This window comes from Scomber japonicus, chromosome 10 (assembly GCF_027409825.1).
Source record: "Scomber japonicus isolate fScoJap1 chromosome 10, fScoJap1.pri, whole genome shotgun sequence".
In the NCBI taxonomy this organism is placed as follows: domain Eukaryota; kingdom Metazoa; phylum Chordata; class Actinopteri; order Scombriformes; family Scombridae; genus Scomber; species Scomber japonicus.
This window is the reverse complement of record NC_070587.1, coordinates 19,905,733-19,929,428: the sequence shown is the minus strand read 5'-3', so window position 1 is coordinate 19,929,428 and position 23,696 is coordinate 19,905,733. Positions and strand designations below refer to the sequence as shown.

Genomic DNA, 23,696 nt, shown 5'->3' with positions numbered 1-23,696 from the left:
CTGTAAAAAAATACAGCAAAAGCTAACAGTATACTTTCTGCATGTCATCTTTCCCCACAGGAGCACTAAAGAAAAGCACATGCTGTGCCAGAAAAGCACTCTTTTTCTCTGTTTTCCAGTATGATCTCCCACAAATCTTGTCACTTAAGCTAACAATCACTTTCAAAAGTGACAGGTCTGAGAGCACAGTAATGTAGTGTCAGTGTCTTTTATTGAATATGAACCATATGCTTACATGTCAAACAGACGGCTGCACATCTTGCAAGCAGTGTGTCTTTTGCTTTACAGCTGTTTGCGTAAGCAGAAAAGTTAGCCATATCTTAAATGTTAATTTAGATGATTGTGATTCTTTTATCATGTCAGAGGTTGCCAAAGAAAAAACCCAAACTGGCAGCTAAAAAACTATGACAGACATGTCCAAGTAGAAAAAAGTCTTCAGCATTTGCAGCTTTATTTCCCTACACATTTTAACATGTCTATGATTAAAGGAACAATTTGAACCTAGAGCTAAATGCTGTTAGCTCAGCACAAGAAACAGGGAAGAAACAACTAGCCTGGCCAGCTGCTTGTTAAATCACAGACACCAGCACCTCTAAAGAATAACAAATTACATATTTTTGGTTTAATCCAAACACACAGTAACCCTCGTATTACCACAATTGATTTTGTCCTGTTTGTTCAGTGCCAGATGAGTTGCTCCCTGTATGGTAAACATTTGTTGTTTAGTACCATTTAGAACAAACTAACCTTAACCATAACCCGAGCCTAACCTAAGGGCTAAGCCTAACCATAAATAATGCCCCCCCAACCCTCCAGTCCAATGAGACAGTTTTCCATCTATTTGGGTTTATGGAATAATGTGCCTTGGGACCAATGGGCAGTCTGAGTTGTGCAAGCATAAGAGATGTATTTTCATCTTACAACAAGAAAGGGAACAGGCATATTTCCTAAAATGTTGACCTATCCTTTTAGCAATGTGGCATAGCTGATATAACCACTTAGTCTTATTACACACAGTTTTGTGTGTATTATTTGTTGCTGTACCTCTGGCTATAATCCAAGTGGTGCTTCTTATTGTCGCTCCCAGATGTCAAGAGAATTTTATTTCTAGCTTGGTAACCATGGCGCTAGAGGACATACAAACATGCCAAATCCCAAGAACCATCACACAGCCAGTACCATTCAGCTAATCTTAATAGTATAACATGGGCTGCATTCTGTTAGGTCAAAATGAGTCATCCTTCATTCTCCTGTCTTTGACCTCTCGTTGACTTAACATTTGATAAAAGATCTACCATTATTAAAACTGCCTTCATACCTCCTCCCCTCTGGCCTTTCAATGAAGCATAACAAAAGGAAGGGTCAGTATTAGCAGACTCTAATAATCAGAAGCGGTGACTCGCACTAAGCCAAGTGAGCAAGCATCCTTCTATCAACACAAAGAAGCTCTCTTTATATTCTGACAAGCTCTCACGCTCACTTATCTGATCATTATGTTACCACTGATGGTTAGGCTGCTAAGCTGCACATTGCTGTCACTGGTTGTCTTCATTTGATATCTAAATCCACCACACCAAGCTGCTCATTCAAGCCCTTATTACCCATAGCCAATGATGCCATCTTTTGCCTTGTGCATTGCGCATATCTCTGCAATATGTTGGTCTGTGCAGCCCTTGGGGGAATTTAAAGCACTGTCTGTTTAATATCTCACCCAAAGAACAGAGAATTGTCTGCCAAATAAAAAAGAACGATGTGGATGATTTTCTTGTCTTCTGGTCTTATACCAACCCGCTTATTGTCATATTAAATGTCTAAATATTGCTGACAACTCAGACTTAGTGGCATGGTAGGTGTATTAAAACAAACAACTTTTAGATCAATACAAGTAAAATTACAATGATTGTACAGAAGTCACAGAAGGATAAAGGCTTTACTCTTTTGTATTCTAGAAAATCTACAGCTCTAAATGCAGTCATACCATATCTATAAAAGGTATTCACTCCTTTAGAAGTTTCATTTTTATGTTTTATTGTTTTACAGCATTGAATCAAAGAGGATTAAATGTGTCTTATACAGTGAGCAACACTGAACATTTTGGCCATCGGGCTATATACCATGTTTATACCATCATGAATATAGTATCACCACAATAAAGCGTAGCAGTGGTGGCATTATGCTGTGGGGATGCTTATCTGCAGCAGGCAGTGGGAGGCTTATGAGTGTAGAGGCTGAAATAAATGCATGACTGAATGCAAACAATGAGGGAAAAAAGTGATCTTGTGCAAACCTGAAACCCATCCACACATACTCAAGGCCATAATACAAACTTGGAGGTCACTACCTTTTATAGGCACTGGATTTTTCTTGCACATAGATCCAACCTCCCTTGGTGTTATTATGATGCATACATTTAAATATAGGCCCCTTTTTCTCAGATGACGTATTTTGTGAAAACACATAATGTAGCAGCTGTTAATGTGCACTTGAGGTGTTGGCAAAAGCTGACAGGCAGAAATGACATCATACAACACAATCCTGTCCAGGTTCACATGTGTGCTTTGTCAATGTCCTCCTGTTCTTGCTCAGGCAATTTCATCTTTTCCCTCCAAATACTGAAATGATGCCCCGTCTCACTGCTTCTCTTGCTTCTATTGATTGTCATCTCAGCCTCACATCTAGTTAGTGAAGCCTTCAATATGTTTACTCTTGCCTTCCCCTCGCTATGGTGGTGACCTTTTACTGGGGAGTCAAGGAACAAGATACGAGGCGAAGGGAAGGAGACATACAGTAATTATCAAATGGAATACAACCAGTTTTGAATGTGGAACACGGGATGATCTCAGTTGTGCACTGGGAATCAGAAATGTTTGATCTAATTAGGCTCATGACATCTCCAGAAGGCTAAACAGTGATAGCTGATAACTCAAAAACAGAGATTGCTACAGCCGGTATCCCAGCCTGAGATCCAGGGTCTTGGTATTACAGATTTCTGAGCCAGCAGGAGCAGCCACCAACACAGTTTTTAATGTCTCAGCAGGTGGTGTTTGTTCAACTTTAGCTGTCAGCTGTACCCAGACTTTCGTGTTCATCCTACTAATTTGCATTTCAACTTTTGCTTGATTAAGGTCTCAATCTAACAACGCCTACACACCAGAAAAAAGATAAAGGTTTAAATTACCATAAAGTTTAAATGATACAGCCTTTAGTGACTTTTGAACTGGTCTCAGCAGAATAGTTGTTTTCATTGCAGCACATTCATAAAAGTTAATTTAGTGATAATGCAAATGTTAAAATTCTTTAGAAGTCAGAGATCACTGTAGTGGTGTCTCTCCTAACTTTTAATAGAACACTACTATCGTCAGAGTTAATTTCAAGGTGCCACTTCACTCTCTAAGTCAGTCTGAAGTGTGAGGGTTCGCTGTGCTGTGTTGTGAAAGGTCATATAGGTCCAGTGAGCCTCCCCTACTCCCTATGTATAATCTCTTTCTCAGTCATTAATATTCATAAGCAGACTGTTCCTTTCACAGCGATCTCAGTGGTGATAGTTTGAATGTGAGTCTTGCTGAAAGTGTAGGAGAGGATGTCCTGTGTAAAGAAAGTCTCTGTCCACTACAAAGTCCTTGGTGCCCCACGGTTGTTTTTTGTTTTATTCCACTTCAAATTTTGAAAAGCAGGTTAAAGGAGTTGTGCAATCATCCTCTGTGCAGCTTTGAACAGGTGTTAGCAATGACATTAACAATGGCCTGTTACTCAACCTTTATGTGAGTCTTTTCTCAGCAAAATACACAACAGTAAACACATTGTTTATGGTATCAAAATCCCCAAATCTTTTTTTTCTCCAAAAAGACGCAAAAAAGATAGCCTTCCACCTGCTGCCCCAAAAAAGGGTTATGATGTAGAGACACTCACAAAGACAAAAGCATAACTCCATTCTCCAAGGGGTTTAAGGGAAGCTTTTTTTGATATTTCACATCATATGTGTAGCTCTTTTCAAGATTTAGGACAGTCACAATTATATTTTTGCCTTAAGGGTTGTGCAATCATCTTCTGTGTTTGAATTGTTAAACAGGAATCCACCAGAGATTGTGAGTAGGTCATATCTGCAATTATTTCCTTTTAGTCTGTCTACTGTAATTCTTGTCTATCCAGTAAGCTCGTAGCATGAGTTCTGTTTGAAGACTGATTATTTTTTTAAGGTCCTTCTCAGCTGGCTATGCATTGCTCCATCAACTTCTTAGATGTTGTCTGTCTGATCCACAGCATAGCAAATTAGACTTTTCTTTTCTATTGGTCCACATTAATTGAAACAAAACATACCCCTTTCACCAGTTTCATGAGGAGATGTAACTTGAATCACTGTGATTTTAAGGAGGTGCGGGGGTGGGACATATGAGGGAGTAGGGGTTGTTGCTGTTCAAGTTTTTTCAAAGTGCTGTGTGAAATGCAAGAAAGGTAAGAGTCGCTTTAACTGATCCAAACTTACAAATATTTATTATTACGTGTGATTTGATATTGACCCAAGCAGTCTGATTACTGAATAGTCAGTATGGGCATACTAATGCTTTCCCTTCAAAATATAGATCTGTTTGTTTCAATATGAATTCCAATTGTGCTGAGTGTCTCAATCAATCAATCTTTAATCAATCTTTATTTGTATAGCGCCAAATCACAACAGAGTTATCTCAAGGCACTTTACACATAGAGCAGGTTCTAAACCGAACTCTTCAGGTTTTAACTTTAAAGAGACCCAACATTCCCACATGAGCAACAGTGGCAAGAAAAAACTCCCTTTATACATATAAACTATGAACCACTTTAGACATATTTAAAGTTGATATTGCATCACCATTAAATTTATAGTCACAGGGATGACTTACATCAGTGCTAAAGTTAGATGCAGGCTAGATTAAATGGTATAACAATTGCAGACAAATATGACCGAACTTTAATTTGATGGGCAAATGGTTAAGATTATTGTTGCTTTGTCAGAACACTCAGTTTTTATTTTTGTTTGTTTTTATGTTATTTTAATATGCTCCTTGTGTAAATCACATTTAAAAAGATAAAATGTTCGTATTACAACTATAATAACTGCTCTTGTTACAAATATTATGTCCATGTGTTTATTGTGCTGTTACATCCATTCATAAACACGTTTCAGCATTTCAGGTGGTCACGTGATCTGCCTTCCGTCTAATCACGTTGTTCCGCGGGTGTGACGTAAGAGATTCAAAGTTGGCAGCAACGTCTCTGCCCAGCCTCAACGCCAGTTTGTATCTCCGGCTTAAGCTTTTGAAAAGCTTATACAAATTATTTATTTCAATGTTTTCATAGAAGAGAAGAAGATTTTTCATCGTCAGAATGGAAGGCAGAGTTATCGGACCGGGTCCTTACAGGGCGACTAAGCTGGTGAGTGTGGTAAAGTTAGGGAGGCACGGTTAAATGTGACATTGAAAAGTGTTGAACGTTATGTGTAATGGTAGTTAGTTTCTCCATGTATGTCTTTAAATGCGAGAGGTAAGGCTTATAAGTTATATTTTAACCTTTCTTTTATACAGTCTATGATAGCTATTAACGCATTGAGCAGACAAAAGCGACTGCGTACTTTCTAACGTATCTCAGTTGTGAAGGGTAGTTAAACGCAACGTTAATGAATTAGCTAACTAACAGTGTGTGCTGTCTTCACTTTTATTCTCAGTACAAAGAATTAAAATGTCCTCACGGCAAGGGAAGCTCTCAAAACAACCCAGAAAAGTGTGTTAGACTTTAAGAAGAGTCATAAAGTCATTTACAAACTATATATGGGTCTTATTAACGATGCTGGCACGCAACAGTGCTTTAAATTGTCTGTGTCTGCTGATCCCCTGTTAGAAATATCTAACTATGTTGTTGTTATTTTACATTTCTAATCACTCTTTTTACAGGAATACGCCCTTAGTATTTACATTGGCAGTAAATGTATTGCCAATATGTACCTAACTGATTAAAGATAGAGATAATGTGGGAGCTCCTTTTTTAATTCATACAGCAGCATATCATCCATGTCAGCTGCACCCACCTCAATATTTATAACCAGAGCTTTTTGACACCCTAATGAAGGACTTATTCATTCTCTTTTTTTTTTAATCTCCAAAAAGAGATCCCTGAAATAAGATAGCATTCCACCTGCTGCTTCAAAAAGGCTTTGGTGAATGCCAGCCTTTTTGAATGTTACATGTGTTGTTTTTTGTTTGTCTGGATTTTTTTTTTTATATTTCACATCACACATGAAGTTCTTTTCAAGGTCCAGGCCAGCCAGAGTGAGCTTTTTGTGTTAACTGCGTCTGCTTCATACAGTGCGATCCTCTCCTGAGTTGTAATGACCTAGGGTAGCTCTCCCTTTCTGCTTTCATCTGCTGCTTTTATTTTTCTCCTGCCCATATGGATACTTTGTGAGATCTGATAATCCATAACCTCTGTTTCATCCAAAACACAATGGAGAGATAATGTTTTTGAGGGATATATACCTGCTTTTGTTGTAAATAAAGGATGATGAGTCCTCTCAGAACTTGCTATATTTTTATTATAATTCTCCATAATGGTCTTTGTTCTGCATTTTCTATTAGAATGAAAACAATGTGTGGATGAAAATGAGTGTGGCCTTGATCGTTTTTGTTAAACTTGTTTATCATTTAGTGAGATTTGTAGCCACCATAAGGTATAACAGGTGATCATTATGTGAACAGATTTGTTAGAAATATCTAAATTAATATGCAGAGTTTTTCCTTTGTCGGAGAGGAGCATCTAGAGGGCGTTGTATGCTGTACAGATTGTAAAGCATTGTGAGGAGATTTTTTGATTTGTGATATTCGGCTTTATAAATCAAAACTGACTTGACTTGACTCACATATGTTGTTTGATGTGTCCCTTTTTGGCAGGACAACTACAAAGAAATGTCTCAATTACCAGTCTAACTCATGTAATTGAAAGCAAGAACTTGGTGTTATGTGGGCTTTATTAGAGCTTCAGTGGAGTATTTTCAGGCCATATTAAACAGTATATTCTGCTCGACTGCTTGTAAAGGAACACTAAATTTGTCAGCAGTAACATATCAGGTGTCTTTAGATTAGAAAATATGTTCAGGTCATAATACTTCTGAATGAATGATAACACAACAAATAAACTTCCCCTGTTAGATGCACATATACATGTAGTTAGGGTAAGGATGGCAGCTATTAATTCTACATATAAAAAGAACATGTCAATCAGAATATATAAAACAGCTATGAAAGGGATTGAACTTTTTTTGACCTCTCTCATGCAACACTCTTGTATTTCTCCCTTTTTGCAGTGGAATGAAACCATTAAACTCTTCCGTGGAGGCATGCCGCTGAAAAGGCACTGGGCAAACTTCCGCTACTATGATTTCAGTTTCACGGGATCCGAGGCGGTGGATTATCTTCATAGGCTGCTGAAGCATAACGACAATTTTGGGCCGGAGGTGACTCGCTACCAGACTCTGCAGCTGCTCAGAAAGTTTCTTAAGGCCCATGTTATTGAAGACATCAAAGGACGCCATGGGACAGAGGACTTTGAAGACAACAGTCACCTGTACAGGTACTACTTGGTCATTCTGGATATAATAAACTGTTGTCCATCATGAGCAACTGATATAATTGTAAGAATCTAAACTCTGATACAGTTACTGCATTGTATGTAGAGATGTGCTAATGTCTCTTAAATTACTTAATGGTGTGATTTCCATTTCTTAAATGGAAACTTTTGCATTTTTCAACCTGGAGCCTATCTAATTGACTAATGGGGACAACAAGTTTTGAAAATGGTCCAGTATTGAGCGAACTGTGAACAGAGTGCAATGTAATCCTATGGGGCAATAGTGCTCCATCAATGTTTGTCAACTAAAAGAGCTCAGTTTATCAATGACAGGCTCAGATTATTATTATTGTAAGTGTCTGACAACATTGTAGAAAGGATCATGCAGAGAAATGAAGTTTTTTTCTCTACCTTTAGCTTGATTCAGTCTGTTTGATATTGTGACTAACCAAGTCTTGCTCAAGAAGAAGTCTGAAATCTTGCGAGAGTTGTGTTGTTATTGAAATCAGCTACATATTCAGCCGTGACTTTGTAAGTCTTTTGGATAACACTCCTCCTAGCACTCCTCTCTCCAAATCCTTTCCATAATGTAGTCAGACACTTATAATAACAATCTGAGTCTGTCAGCACTTTTAGTGGACGTACATGACGGGATCTTGTTGCTACATCGTATTATATTATAGCCCTTTTTGCAGATAATGGCTTAAGTGCTCTTGCTTTATTCTGCACCAGTTTCAAAAATGGTTGACCCCATTAGTCACTTTGAAACCAAAAATGGGGATATATGATACCGGAAGTTTCCCTTTTAAAGAACAAGCCATAGTTCATACTTATAGATTGGTACAGTTGGTCTGCACCAAGGAAGAAAATTATATAATGTTGCTTTTTATTTGTTATCCAATTTGTATTCACCCTGGCTCATCACACATGACAAGTAGTAAACATGAGTGTTATATGGATTGACAGACGGATGGACAGTTTTGCGATGTCATCCTGCATCATCACTGCTACTCGGACTCATGTGGGTGAATCAAATTCTCCAGGCAACAGAACAAGAAGCAGTGCAGCACTTTACTGCAACTGATGTGTTCATTTATCATTCATTTACCGCTATTGGACCTCATTCATCATATTTAATAGTGATGAACTGATGAGAACAGGACAGGGAGATATTTTTTATCATCATTCATCACAGTGGGGAAATGTATTTTATGGTCACTGTGTTTCCCTCATTTAACTACATTTTTGTTGGGACAGAAGATTAACTCACCACTGTTTCACCCAGTCGGGTAAGTGGGTCAGAAATGTACTTTCCTGAAGACAGTTTTTACTTGCCCCTCTATTCCCCTACGTGACAGTGCTCACATAATCCTGAGGGATGTTGGTTTCACACATCACACTACTTACTAGCCTACTCAACTCTTAACTGGTCAACGGCATACCAATATTCACCAATGTGTGCAAGGTGAGGGCTGTGCTGTGTGCCAGAGAATGAGAACATAAGTTATGATATGATGATGACGACCACAAAAAAAGATTACCGTACATTTTTTTTTATTGATTTATTTATTTTTTTACTTATCACTTTTTCAATTGGGCAAGTGAGTTGTTAGATTTACTAGCCAGGCATTGCATTTTACTCCCCTTGGACAACAAGACCAGCGTTTTATTGAACCAAGTTTTCTTTTTCTGATGTATCTGCTCCAGAAAATTTTAATGGACGAAATAGGTGTCATTTTTGGTCCAGTGTCCAAAAATTGAAGCTGTTGCTTAAATAGAATGATTATGTGTGAATGTAGTAGAACGCTGCAGTGATATGTCACCCTCATAAAATCCTTTTGTTTTTGTGAGTTTCACATAGGCTACTGATACAGTGTCAGGAGCCTGTCATACTAAATACTTGCTGCAAACATGATGCAGCAACAGATTAATGCTAAACATATAAATCACTTATGTCAATGAAATACTCCAACCAAAATAGACACAGAAAATAATATTTAATGTGGTTAAAGCAGGAAAATAAATCAGGACGCCTTGATGTATTTGGTATCTACTGTCCACAGCTGCTTTCCACTGTATGCAAAGCTTCTCCAGTTCATTAAACCCCTGCAGCATCTGAGGGCAGCAGAACTGATACGTTGAGAAGTGCTGCGCCAGAGAGCAGTGTTGTTACACACAGCCGTTCTGTTTAACTTCATTAAATCACCTGATGACACCAGGCTGCTACAAAATAACCACACACACCTCCACACACATCAGACTGGTCGGTTATAACTTGATAATCTGCTTTTTATTAAAGAGATGTCAGGTTGGGACTCATCAGCCTCTTTTTCAATTTAGCTTGAAGTAACTCTGGCTGGAGTGGAGCTTTAAAGGAAACGCTGATGCACTTGCTCTGTGGGCCCAACAAATGTGGAAGGAAGCTGAATTATTTTGGCTTCATGTGCCACTGCGCATCACTCATACGAATGAAGGGAACATGCTGTTTTCCATTTCTCTGTATCCATGGTTGCATCATATAACAAAAATCACTGTATGTTCTCTATTTACCCTTTCCCTCTTCAGCTGATCCCAGTGCTGTTGTCTTTCTTCACAGGTTCCCCATAATGTCGCCCCTGAAGTCTTTTCCAACAAGACCTCTGCTGAGAGACTGCAGTGACCTGCCCAGACTCATCCGCTGGGATGACTACGAAGAATTACCACAGCATGAAAACATTGCACCTGTGAAGTCTGCTGTCATGGTGAGAATAGGACAGAGCTGTTTCAGCCCCTCCTGTGCTTGCTTAGATTCCTGCTGTGTTCGGAGTGTGTAAATACATGCAAACTTAATAGAAGAGCAAGTGGCAGGACAGATTTAAATATAGCCCCTTGTTTCAATTACCACTGTGTGTCATTTACATCATTCTGCACTCTATACAGTACTCTTAAAACAATATAACAATGCAGTGTAGTATACAAGCCCTGTATTAAATACAGTGTTACTGAAACAATATTTAAACAACCACTCCTCATAATGTTATGCCTTCTATGAAAGTCAAGTCAAATAAAGGACATTTAAAAACAACAGTTGACCAAAGTGCTATAATCAAAATAGTAAAAAGCAATAAAACGGAAAGATGAGTTTAACACACAGAAGGATAAAGAAAGGCAAATATCATAATGAGTTGAAAGCCAAGGAATAAAAATGTGCTTTAAGACGGGATTAAAAACAGTGTATGGCAGTGTACAGGGGCCAGCCTGACATGCAGAGTTTTGGGGGCTACAACTGCAAAGGCACAATCTCCCCTGTGCTTCAACTTTGACAACCAGAAGCAACTGGTCAGCATATGTTAGACACCTTGATGCGATGCGTGGTTGTAAAAGGACAGAGAGTAGGTTGGAGTTGGCCCATTTAATGATTTGTAGGCAAGCAATAAAATCTAAAACTTAATACTAAAATGTAGAATGGAGCCAGAGAAGGGATGTGGGTGTGGGGAAATGTGCTCTCGCTTGCATTTTACTATTAAAAGGTGAGCTGGACCATCTGTGTGAGAGGGAGGCCTGGCTAATACCAACATAAAGAGCATCACAGTAGTCAAAAGCATGTATAATTCTTTCAAAATCATATGCAGGAACCACACACAAACTGCAGTGTCAAAAAGTACCAGAGAGTGAAATCAACAAATCTTAGAATGTCGACAACGAATGCAGATGTTCAGTTTCACAGAGGTAGAATTTAGTTACACAGTTGTCAGCTTTCTATTTTTCTGGTCACTCACTGTTAAGTTAAAAGCAACTTTGTCTTACACGTCTCCGTTCTCTTTTGAACAGACTTCAGATTTGTGGAATAAAAGGCACAGCGTAGCCATTGGGGATGTCAATGAATGCAAGCTTATACGCAGGAAGGACATCACTCCGAAACAGGTGGACCATATCTGGAAATCAATGACAATCGCACAGTATGTAACCCTCTTTACATATTAATCACTTCTACTGTTCATGCTGTTTGTAGTGCTCTTTGATATTTAATTCAACCTCTGTTCTTTTAGGTTACAGAGAGCGCTGGGCCTAAAGACACTGGATGGAGTGTTAAATCCAATACATGTGAAAGGCAAGCACATTGTTCACAATGTGTTCAGCGTCAATAAGACGGGCATAGTCGTATTGGAGAACAAAGCTGGTACGGTGCATTGATTGGAGAATAATTGCTTTGTTGTGACTATTATATTATGACTGACCAATCTCCTCTCATCTCCAGAGGACATGCCCTATTGGGTGGTGTCAGCTATGAAATGCCTTGCCAACTGTAAGTACACATATTCTGTTGATGCCAAAAATATATGTAAGAAAAAAAAACCCTCTGCTTTGTTTGGGATTGGTTCACCATCTGCTTTTAGACTGGGACTGCCACATAATCAAGCTCCTGAAAGACATAAGTCATTTTTGCAGCTGATAGATATCTCACTGTGGGTGTTTATATGTGAATATAAGATCTTACTTTCTTGTGTGCGCACAAATGCAATAAAATCTTTCACAGGGCCGAACGGCAATGAAACCAAACAGCCAGTGTACCCAGGTTTCGAGAGGGATGTGCTGAAAACAGTAGCGGATTACTTTCACCGGCTCAAAGAACCTCTGCTGACTTTCCATCTGTATGAAGTCTTTGTCAACATTCTCAGTGAGTGCTGCACTATGTGGATCCACTACTAATATTTGTACACTGCTACTGACAGTTGCGGTTGTTCATTTTATCCAGCGTTGTATGTTTTTCCTCAGAGAGCATGAATGTCTTCTCCTCGTATCTCCGCAGGCCTGCTGCAGGAGCCAGATATAGCTACTGAGGCTCTTCAAGTCAGTAGTCTCTTACTGCCACCACCCAACCGAAGACGCCTCCAGCTTTTACTGCGACTCATGGCCCGCGTCTGCCAGAATCCACAACTGCCTCCGCTCAATGACACCATTGCCACCCGCACACTGGTACACATTCCCAAAATAACATCTTTCTTTGGTTTGCTGCAATCATACAAAGTAGTTTTTTGATGATATAAAAACACAAAGTTAGTTAGTATTCCTTTTTTTGTTTTTGCCATAGTTTGTGGCATTCATATACATATTGTTTGTCCAGAAGGTGCTTCCTCCTTATTCCTCATTATAAGTCGGTGAAATTCAGGGTAACTGTCTTGAGAGTAAACACTAAATATTGTGAAATTTGCCAAAATGTGGACACAGTTAATAACAATCTGGATTTTTTCTGCCATTTTAAGACATGGGTGCAGTGCTTAAGCATTTTTTCACAGCGCCTTAGACGAACGGAAAAAAACTTAGAGTAATTTATACTCGTGGTTTACCATCTGTGATCATTATTTTCTATGGTGCACAGTGTGATCACTCACAAAAAATGAGAAGGATTGCTTCAGGCCATAGCACTTATCTGTTTCTCTTCTTCATGCTAATGATTGAGTGTACTGTGTGTTTTAGCACTTAATTTGATTAAAACATAATGCAATATTGTGTTGCATCATTATAAATTCATTGATTATATATATTCATTATACATTCACAGTATGATTAAATGCTTAAATTATTGAATTGTTAAAATTTTATTTACCCACCACACTCTTTATGATGGAAAAATATGTTTTGAATTGTAAAAACACACAGTTTAGAAAAGTAAAAACAGAAGACAGACTTTTTGAAAAAATTGAAACAGACTTCATAGGCCCCTAATATCGGTCTTAGACATAATCACAAACTTAGCTGGCCATTACAGAGAGGAAACATGTAGCCCACTACAAATGTGATGGAGATGAAACATTCAGATTATTGTAATAATTATTTTGTCTCTACACTTTTTCTTCAAGCGTCTCTTTCCTTTTCTTTTATCTTCTAGTCTCACACATTTGATATATTCTTGGATTAATGAATTTATTATATAATTATTTATATAATTATTGTACTTACAAGTTTACATGGTTGTGTTTATATTTTTTTTTAAAGATTTGACCTTGGGCTCAATTTCAAACCTTCAGGCACTTAGCTTGATGTTTTTATAACGCCTCAGGCTACACTTATTAAGCCATCTAGATAAAAGTACTAGACTCAAAACAAAATGTAACAATTGGCACAGGCTGTTCTGGGTTTATTCAACTGCTGCTCATCACATTGTGTGTATAAGTAGTTATAGTGTAGCTGGAGGCTAGTCTTCAATCCGTCTCCTATTGTGGTCCCTGTCCAGATGGTGCAGATGTTCTCCAACTGCGTTCTAGGCTCAGGAGATGAGATGGACTTGGATGAGTTGCTTTCTACCAAACTGGTGACCTTTATGATGGAGCACCACAACACCATCTTCCAAGTGCCTACCAAGCTGCGTTGCCAAGTCGAGGAGCACCTGTCCCACCTCCGAAGAGTTCAGGTCAGTATCCTGACTACGGCCCCTCCCAAAGTGCTAGTTACCAGTAATTTTAGATATTAATTAAGAAAATTGTGTATTTTTTATGTTAATGTGAGAGGAAAACATTCACAGTAGCTTGAGGCACTTATTGTAACTGTGTTGAATTGTGGGTGCAATGTCCCATCTGGCAAAATGACCTCTTTGGATTGGCTTCTGTTGTGGACTGAGATCTGTGATAGAGGGTCACAGCTGCACTGAAACCACATGCTCCAATTTCTGGTTTGCATCTGTTGCTATGGGAAACACCTTAAAAAGCTTTTTATCCAGCTTTGGTTCCCACTGCTTCAAGCTAAGCCAGTTTTATTTCATTTTGATGCTGTATAGTCCTGTAGAAACCTGTTGTTTCTTTAAATGAAAAAAAAAAGTACACATAACAGATTATAAAAAAATGACACATGGCTTATTCTACCTGCAGCAGCACACACAGATTTTAAATAGAAAACATTAATTTGAGCTGGAGGTATCAGAATCTTGTGAGCAAGGATACTCACTCATCTGACATCGCAGGAACAGAGCTTTCACAGAGACAGACGCAGTGAAACAGTTTTCTCTGAGAATTTGCACCTGCTTTTTTGATGGACACCAGAGAGTGAGAGGGGGGTGCCTCTGAGATCTTCTATTCTTTTTATTCATTCATCTGTGCCCAGCTTGTTCACAGTGATGTGTGCCTGTGTTTACTTTTGGCAGGCACATCAGAAAATGTAGAACACAGACTGTATTGACTGTCCAACATTGTTTGGCCTACAAATGTTGGATTGATTTATCTTTGAGTCCAATAGTAGATGCACATCATGCTCACTCATGCTGTGAATGATAATGAAAACATGCTGGTGTCTTAATTCAATGCTTTAACTGAGGATTTAAAATTAAAACCACTTGCACACTAAATTTAGAGTTCATATCATACTCATTAAACTGCTGTGAGGAACATGTAAGCATAACCAGTCATCTACTGAGAATGTATGTTACTGTTACTGAGAGGTTTGATTCTAAACCACCAAAATGAAACTATAAAGTACAGTAGTTGACAACCTAGATTTAATGTCACAGAAAGACGAGCCAATATGTGTTAGTTACTTGTGACCAGATCATCTCTGTAGGTTCAGATTACTGGCTATATTTGACACCATCTATGCATTTATTGTATAATGTATAATAGGGCTAGTTCCTCAGTAGCAGAAAGTATTTATTTATGGTAATACAGTAAATGAGCACCTCTAAATGTTCCTTTTTTTCTCTGTTTCTTTTTTTAATTTATTGAACAAAACAATCTTAATCCAGAATGTGAGTTTGTGTCATCACTATTTTCCATTCTACCTTATTTACATTCTGGGTCCATCAATCTAAAATGTCCTTTGTTTCTCCATCAGATAAAATATGCAGGTTCAGATACAGACTTCAGCATGTCTCCAGCATTTTGTAAACAGATCAGCAAGGTGGAGGCGGAGGAGCAGAAGGTAATTGGTACCCAGACTTCCTTGCAGGAGTTGCTGGAAGGCCTGATTGCAGACAAAGAGCTTCCTGCCAAGGACAAGAGGAAAAGGCTTAAACAGGTATGTTTATACTATTTTTGGAAAATAGATGCATTACCATTAAATGAACTGTAACTCCAGCAGGAGTTTTGATACACAAAGGATGATAAAAACAAATAGTCTTATGTCATAAAACAACTGCTCATCAAACCAAAGTGGTGATATCTCTTTATGCAGTTTGAACAGCACTTTATAAATTCCAAATAGGTTAACAGTGGTAAGAAAGAGAGAAACCCAAGGTCATGTCTGCAGTTTGAATTGAAAAGTGTATTTTTGTGCAAGGCCTTGTATTTTCTGAAGCTCTAAACCCAATATCAGTTTGAGCATGGAAATTCATTCTAGACCTGGGAGACACATATCAGATGGGCAGCCCAAATCTGTCCTCCATATTTATGTAAGGGTCCAATGGGATGTCTTTATGTCTTTGGAGAACACAGACTGTACAGTAAAGATGCATGTCCTCCCCTTTTCAGTTCCAAAAGTCTTACCCTGAAATCTACCACAAACGATTCCCCACCGAGGAAAGTAAAGCTGCTGTCATACCTGAGAAAACTCCCAAACTCAAACCTCATCTCATGTTATTCAACATCAAGAAACCCTTCCAGCCCTTCCAGAGGAGCTGGAGTTTCAGGGCATGATTTTCCACCTCTGACACATCCACACTTTGTGCTGTTTAAACCTCAAAGTCATGACATGAGGAGGAATGTGGCTATAATGGTGCTTTTGGTTGGTCAGGATTGACTTCTACGATTAAGTATTCAGAAATAATACATTTGACTTTGCAGCAAAAGTACTTATAAACAATTAATAGTTTAAAAGGTTAGTCCATCCAGGTTACGCAGGTATAGCTACAACCACTGGAAATTAATAAAATACTGAAAACTGCAAACTATGGATATGGATGGGTGAACTGACCCTTTTTAAAAGGTACATTTCTAATTACTGTGTTACTAGAAAACTTGAGAAAATGATAGGAAATGATGATTCACTAACATTCGAAGAACCACTGATGTTTCTTAAAATGAACTCTAATAGTTGTTCTATAAACTGTGTATTTGTACATTTTCCAATGAACATTTATGTTTGTTGGAAAGATCTCAGCAGAGTTTCTAGTAGCTAAATTGAATGAAATGCATTTCAAAAATAATAACGGGTTATTAGATTAACGTAGGTAGTGAAAAAGATTTATATTGATCTACAGTTGTGTATATATAAAGAAGCATTTCTACCTGGTTTTGAGAGGCGCAGTGTTGGTACTAAATAGCCTTCAAACAGATGATGTAATTTCATGAGCTTGACTTTAGTAATGCTAAGAGGCATTTTATTTTTACTTGATAAAATGGAACAATCCTAATGCTGTACTCAAATATATTTTTGTATTTTCCGGTTCAACATCAATGAACATATCAAGGGTTCACCTAGAAAGGGTGTGTTTGTGTGTTTGTGTGTTATGTATTACATAGAAGCTTTAATAGACCTTCAGCTGATAATCATGTAGGTACATCTGTGGCCCTGTTCACGCCTGGCAAAATGATGTGTCTCAGAAGATCCGATCACAAATAGACAGTCGAGACACATTGCTGTTCACACCTGTCTCTATCTTGCCTCTCAAGCTGACAACTTGTGTCCAGATTTCTTTCCTGCTCACGTCACTTTGCCTAGAAGGTCAAATATCTGACGTCAGTCAGGGTGCCTGATTTGTTTTTATTGTGGGCTAAAGAGCGAATAGAAATGTTTCAAGAACTGATATACGTGTACGGGCTATTACAACTGTTTAGATTACTCCAACCACGTAGATCACTGTTCCTCCCCAGTTTTCACACGTTGGCACATGTTCATGGAGAAAATCCCTCAGCTGGGCCAATAAAATGTCAGGCCTTCCATAACATATTTATGCCATAAACAAAGAAAACTACACCAATAATCATGGAAATACTGAATCAGGCAGAGTTCAATGCAATCAAAGATTTACTGTGTATTAAACATAATTCTGTCTGAGAATGGTCCATGGAGCAGACAGAGGACAGAACGCACAGTGTTTTTATACCCAATTCATCTCCTTCAGTTGTGGAATTTATTTTCTACCGGCTCCTCCTCATATTCACAATTTCAGAGATTTGCCATCGTTAGTTACAAATCCTCCTCCCTCAATGATGTCAATGATGGCCTTCAATGTATTGTATTGTATCGACCTTCAATGTATTGGCAGCGACTCAATACAGTCATTTAGTGTTACCATTATTTCTAGATCAATATAGTAATTAAAATAGAAAATAAATAGCACATGGCCTTAAACGGTTAATAGTCATCATTATTGGCAATATAATCAGCAACTTTACTGATTTAATCACAAGATTATCATCATCTACTGGTTCATAAGTCATAAATCTTATCCGACACGCACTTTTACTAAAACAACCGCCATGTCCTGCTTTGATCAAGTATTTTCCTGTTATGTCGGCAAGTAGTCTGAGTGATTGGATCAAATTGTGTCAATGTCAAATTGTCGAAGCCCTTCTTCTCTAAACCCTACCCACTACTTACTTGATGGGCCCTGTTGTATGTGCACTCTTAAAACACCTCATTTCATGTTTTTACTTGTTGTTTTTTATTATGTATATAAGAACGGTTTTCCTGATTGCTTCATATTTCAATGTCTCATTTTCTTCTTTCACTGTTTTCAATGTATTTTGTCATTTTTATGTTACCTGCTGTACTGTCCTGTCAATCAGGTTGCCTTTCACTTAATCTGAAACTTAAATATTTTTTCTTAGTTTTTTATAATGATATTTTTGTATGACTCTTGATAATTCCTTTCGAACAAATGTAATACTGCTGGAATAACTGTTACACTTGAATTGCTGCACTGTGCTGGAAAAAATTAACGTTGATGTAGAATATTCACTAAAACGTCTAATTGACAAATATAACTTTTTGTTGTCTTTTTTTTTTTTTTTTAGGAATTATGATACATTGTGTCATTTGATATTCTACACTGGTGGACAAATTTGATTGTGACCTAAACATAAAAACAAACTTGATGCATCCTCCAGTATAGGATTGGGAAAAAAATATGTTGTAATTTCCTGTGCATCTTCACCTTATGAACTGCAAGAAAATAACAATTTCAGTTGTTTGCTTTTGGTCCAGGCCCAATCTGAGAGAGCACATCCTTTTGTCAATATGTACACACAAGTGCAGAGAAGAAGGAACATGAAGTAAACACTGATCCTGAAAAACTGTAGTTGTTACAGTCGGAAAAACCATGTTATCAGTGGAGAAGGGAATAGGCTTGAGAGGAAAAACTGAACTGCTGTAATAAATATTGATAAGATATTTTGGTCCCATATGGCTTAAGAGGCTTTTCACTGCCCAGTTGTATGAATCTAATTGTGAAATGTACATCTAGAGTGATCAGTTCTTTGCAAATTGTCGATATTTGTCTTAGATTTCACTTTCAAAACTATGCTTTTAATTGTGTATTTTATAATGAGTAATCAACTGCTATGCCATTATAGTTTTAAATTAATAGCCTACGTTCCTTGAATGGGACTGGAGTATGAATGGTTCTTTAGTACACATACAACTTACTTAATGATCATAATACAGTATAAACATAGAGCACAAAAGGGAATATACTGTTAATAAACACAATTTTACTCTGTTTGTATAACTATTGTAATCTCTACATTTGCATTTTTGCTCAGTCAAGTACTAGAAAATGTGAGCATGAGACAGTCTCATTTTTATAGATGACTTCCAGCTGTCTGCCCTTTGTTGCCTGCTCTGTTTTCCCCGTTGCTATATGCACACATGGAAAGCTTTTAAATGCTAATCACACTGCTTTTAATAGGGGTTATGTGAAGCTGCGAGGTGCTGGATCTACAGTGAGATGTGAGGCTGCAGATGGGAGGAGAAATGTTTCTGTGTGACACAGCAAAACAGTTGCAAGTCAGCAGCTGACACCTGCATGATTTCACAAGGAGATATCCCACACAGTGTACAGTGTGTCGTGCACGGGGGTTGAGAGAAAACTTCCATGGTACTTCAAGTGTTCCACACAAGTATGCAACACCAACACAATGATTCACAGTGTTGAAGGCACTGTACAAATTCTCATGGTAAACGTTTATGGTTTTAAAAAGTCAAGACAGCTCTGGTGAAATTGTGTGCTGTCTAGCATTCACTCTTGGTGTCCTCAGGCTTATATTGTTGCCACAGTGTTGTTTTGATATCACCACTAGGGGGTGTCAAGGTTGGACATTTCACACTGTGCATGCAGTGGATTTAATGCACTGCACCACTCAAGTGAGCAGTTCTTTGAGACTTTACTGAATTAAATGCTAACATCAGCATACCAATATGCTCACAATGGCAATGTTTACCATTGACCATCTTAGTAGCGTGCTAACATTTGCTAATTAGATACTAAATGCAAACTTCAGCCACAGTGGTGGTGGACCAACCAATAGACCGGCATCCTTGAAGCCACATCAATAGCATTGCTAAAAATATTCTCAGCATTCAACACATGATCCAAAGCTTATCAGAGCTCAGGGACTGGAAGCCTTGGGATGTGAACTAAATATTAGCTCAAATGGAAACATTTTCAACTCTTATCGCCTTAATTAGCAATTCCCAAGCAAATTTGCATCTGTTAATGTTCACACATATCTTTGTAGTGACCTTACAGCAAACATGCCACCTCGAAAATGTACTTTGTCAATTGTGAACACATTTTTCGGGATAACTCTATCAAAAAGTGGTGTATGGTACTGAAAATGCAAAGTGTACCTATAGACAAGGTGCTGTGCATGTCATCTTGTTTTAAAACAGCTTTTTTTATGACACAAATCCTTGAGAGGAATCCTCATAACAGAATGGGAAAACATATTTCTCAGGTCATAGGTACAGGAGAGAGAACTGTCAGCAAAGATGAAGCATGAACAGAGATCACTACTTTATCACACTATTTATTCTGTGCTACTTTTTTATCCCCTGAAGCAATTACCTCATGACTCAGCACCTCAAAGTAACCTTTGTCAGTGGCAGACTAATGCCTTTGGAGGTTGTCGTAAGTTGTTAGTTATACTGTAATATCAAAAAGTTTAAATGATCACATAACACTAATGATGAGTGGTGTGTGAGGGAGGTGATCTTTATGCTTTAGGTCTTCCATTATCAGAGCATTAATATTCCAACCGCTGTGCCTGCACATTGTACAGTAGGTTCCATGCAGGGTGATTAGGAATTGCTGATTTCTCAGCAGTGGATTGAAGGAGACTTCATAAGGGACCTCTTCTATCTTTGTAGCCATGAGAGCAAAACCTGACCTGAATGCAACACAAGTGATTTACTGCTATGCATCATGATTGTATAGCTACCAATCTACCAATCTGATCTTTAGGTGTTGCTGACAGGGTCCCTTTGGCTAATTAACTAAAACATTGATTAGTGAATGTCGGAAATACAGCAACCGCCAACACCAATTATAACAATCCAATTTTCTTATTACCATTAATAATTGGCTAATTTGACGTTTTTTCCTCTTGGATTTGCCTTATGATTGAAGTAAGTACTGAAGTCAGTGGTTGTCAGGTCTTGTGCTCATAGCCAGGCTCTAGTCCTCACTGTGAACAATTTGCATGTTCTCCCCTAATCAGCATGTAGATTTTCTTTTTGCGCCACATTTTCAACTCACAGATGTAGACTAGATTACTAATAGAGCAATTATACTTGATTGTATGAGGAGAGAAGATTCAACAAAAATGCTTACTTTTCCACATACTGGAGTAGTCAAACTCACATGGGCCCCATGTAATATTTTTGGTATTGTGTGTTGATGAGTCAGGCCATGCTCTGCAGTTGGGAAAGCCCATGCTGTTTCCCTAATGCTCTTCTGGGAATGGACATGTAGCTGTGGTAATTGGTTTTTCACTCTGGAAGGGTTTGCAGTGCCCATGTGTCACACGATCACAGCGACCTGAAAGCAATGCAACACAAGGAGAAAGAAAAGCTCGCTGTTTGTTTAATATTTTTTAGCTCTCACGTGCAAAAAAAAACATTTAGTAAATTTAAATAGTGGATGGCAGTTGTGGTTGCAATACCCGTCGTAATTTGTACGATTAACTTCACTGTCGCTAGATTAAAGTTTTGTTTTTGCAAGCAGAAGGCACATGATGTTAGTAAAGTGACTTATGTTGAATTATGAAAAAAAACATAATTATTTCAGATTTACCCATGCTGAGCACTAACTGGATCTCCAATAATTATGCATAAGTCATAATAACAAGAGCACAAACATTCACAGTGTGATGTTCACCTGCTCTGTCAGAATACCGAATACACGGAACACCATATGCCACTGTTAATCATGAGCGGGGAGTTATGAAAACAAAGAAGGGACCAAAACATGAAATGAAATGCTCTGCACACAATTTTCTGGAAAGTGTGGAAGAAATTGATTCTATTTTGCTGAATGTTTGCAGTGAACACAGCTTGCCTGTCAAAAAGTTTTTCATTTAATAAACAGCTTAAGTCCAAGTAATGAAGCTGTCAAATCTTCAAACACAACACAGTAAAAAGTCAAAAATGTAGTAAATTAGTCGACTCACATGAATCATAATGAAGGTAAATGTAACTTGATGACATGATGCTTCCACCCTGCTGCTCAGCAAAGCCAAACTTCAACTCATTTTTGCTCCATCAACATCAATTAGATAAAAGCCAATTGAGAGGAAATGAGACTGCACTGTGCATGTGGGCAACATGTTTCTGAAGGACAGAATGAGTGAGTGAGTGATCTTTAGGATGTGGATTTTGATCACTGCTTCAGTGGAGTGTTTTTCTGCCAGGAGCTTTTTGTCTCTTATCCTTTTGTGGTGTTTTTTTTAAAAAAAAAGCAGTGTTAGTGGCACTGAGCTTTTGTGCTGATCTCAAGGTGTGATTCTGAGATTGGTCATAATATGTCCTTTCTTCACAAGCAAGAAATAAAGCCACATTATCTAATATGTCTAAAAAAAAAACATGAGATGATTTAATGAAAGGAGAGTTTATTCGTTTTTAATGAAAAGAAGGACAGTTATTATCATTATCATTCAGTGCTGTTCTAGTGTGAAATATAATTATAGCTGTGATACCTCCAAGTGAAATCTGACAGAGAGCATCATTAAATATCAAAGTAGGGAAGTCATTTTACTCAACTCTCCATAATGTTTCATACAGTTTTTGATTTTTCAGTGTTTGTCAGAGAAAAAGCTGCTCTTACTGCAGGAGTAAGATCACTGTTTAACTCACCACAGAAAGCTTAGGAACCAGCTTTTCTGTCGCTGCGGTTAACTGAGTGACAGTTCAGGCAAAGCTGAATGGCAGAGAAGAGAAAGGAAAACCATATTATAAATGGCACAGACATCCGTTTGATTGGTGCCCGTGTATTAAGGATATCGGACAGGAAGAGCAGGCAGCTGAACCAAATGGAGCAAGTTAAGATCAGCTTTGTGTGGCTCTTTGCTTCTATCGAGGAGTATATCACAGAGGGAGTTATTAAATAAAAAGCCATCATTTCAACTGATAGTAGTCAAACTAAGAGCTTCTGTGGGTGTAATCCAATATCACAAACGGTGTAACTCAGGCAAGGTTTATGAGAGGATCATCATCCCTGTAGATACATGCAAACTTCAGACAGAACAGACATGTCCATGAGAGTAATGACATAAAGCAAAATTAATATTGAAATCAGTCCAGGAAAGCAAGTCATTGTTTCCCCATGGCACAGAATATCTATCAGGATCCAAACTCCAGACTCTCAACCAGTCAGACTGTCCAAAACAACTGCACTTAATAATAATGTGCTGGATAGATAAAACAAAAATATATCTTAATAAGAGCTAGTGTTGGCTAGTAGAATTTAGTCTTGCATCAGAAACATCTCATTCCCAAAGCTTGTGCACCCACGGCACGTAGCAGTCTGTATTTGATGCCCGATGTGTAAAAAATTGGATTCCTGATGAACATCTGCGATGATTGAGCAACACTATCAGAACTGAGAGTTACATCAAATGATTTGGGTCTAGAACGGGCTGTGTGTGTGTGTGTGTGTGTGTGTGTGTGCGTGTGTGTGTGCGTGTGTGTGTGCGTGTATA

At 38.1% G+C, this 23,696-nt stretch overlaps 1 protein-coding gene across 1 annotated transcript; it reads left to right on the top strand.

Annotated features, from left to right (window-relative positions):
* Positions 1–5,361: 5,361 nt before the first annotated feature.
* depdc1b (DEP domain containing 1B) lies at positions 5,362–16,259 on the top strand. Its single transcript, XM_053326964.1, has 11 exons — positions 5,362–5,409; positions 7,331–7,596; positions 10,190–10,334; positions 11,404–11,531; positions 11,622–11,752; positions 11,831–11,878; positions 12,110–12,250; positions 12,383–12,549; positions 13,808–13,984; positions 15,394–15,576; positions 16,029–16,259. Exons 1-11 carry the CDS (start codon positions 5,362–5,364, stop codon positions 16,191–16,193), a joined length of 1,599 nt encoding a protein of 532 aa, XP_053182939.1. The 3' UTR covers positions 16,194–16,259.
* Positions 16,260–23,696: the final 7,437 nt, after the last annotated feature.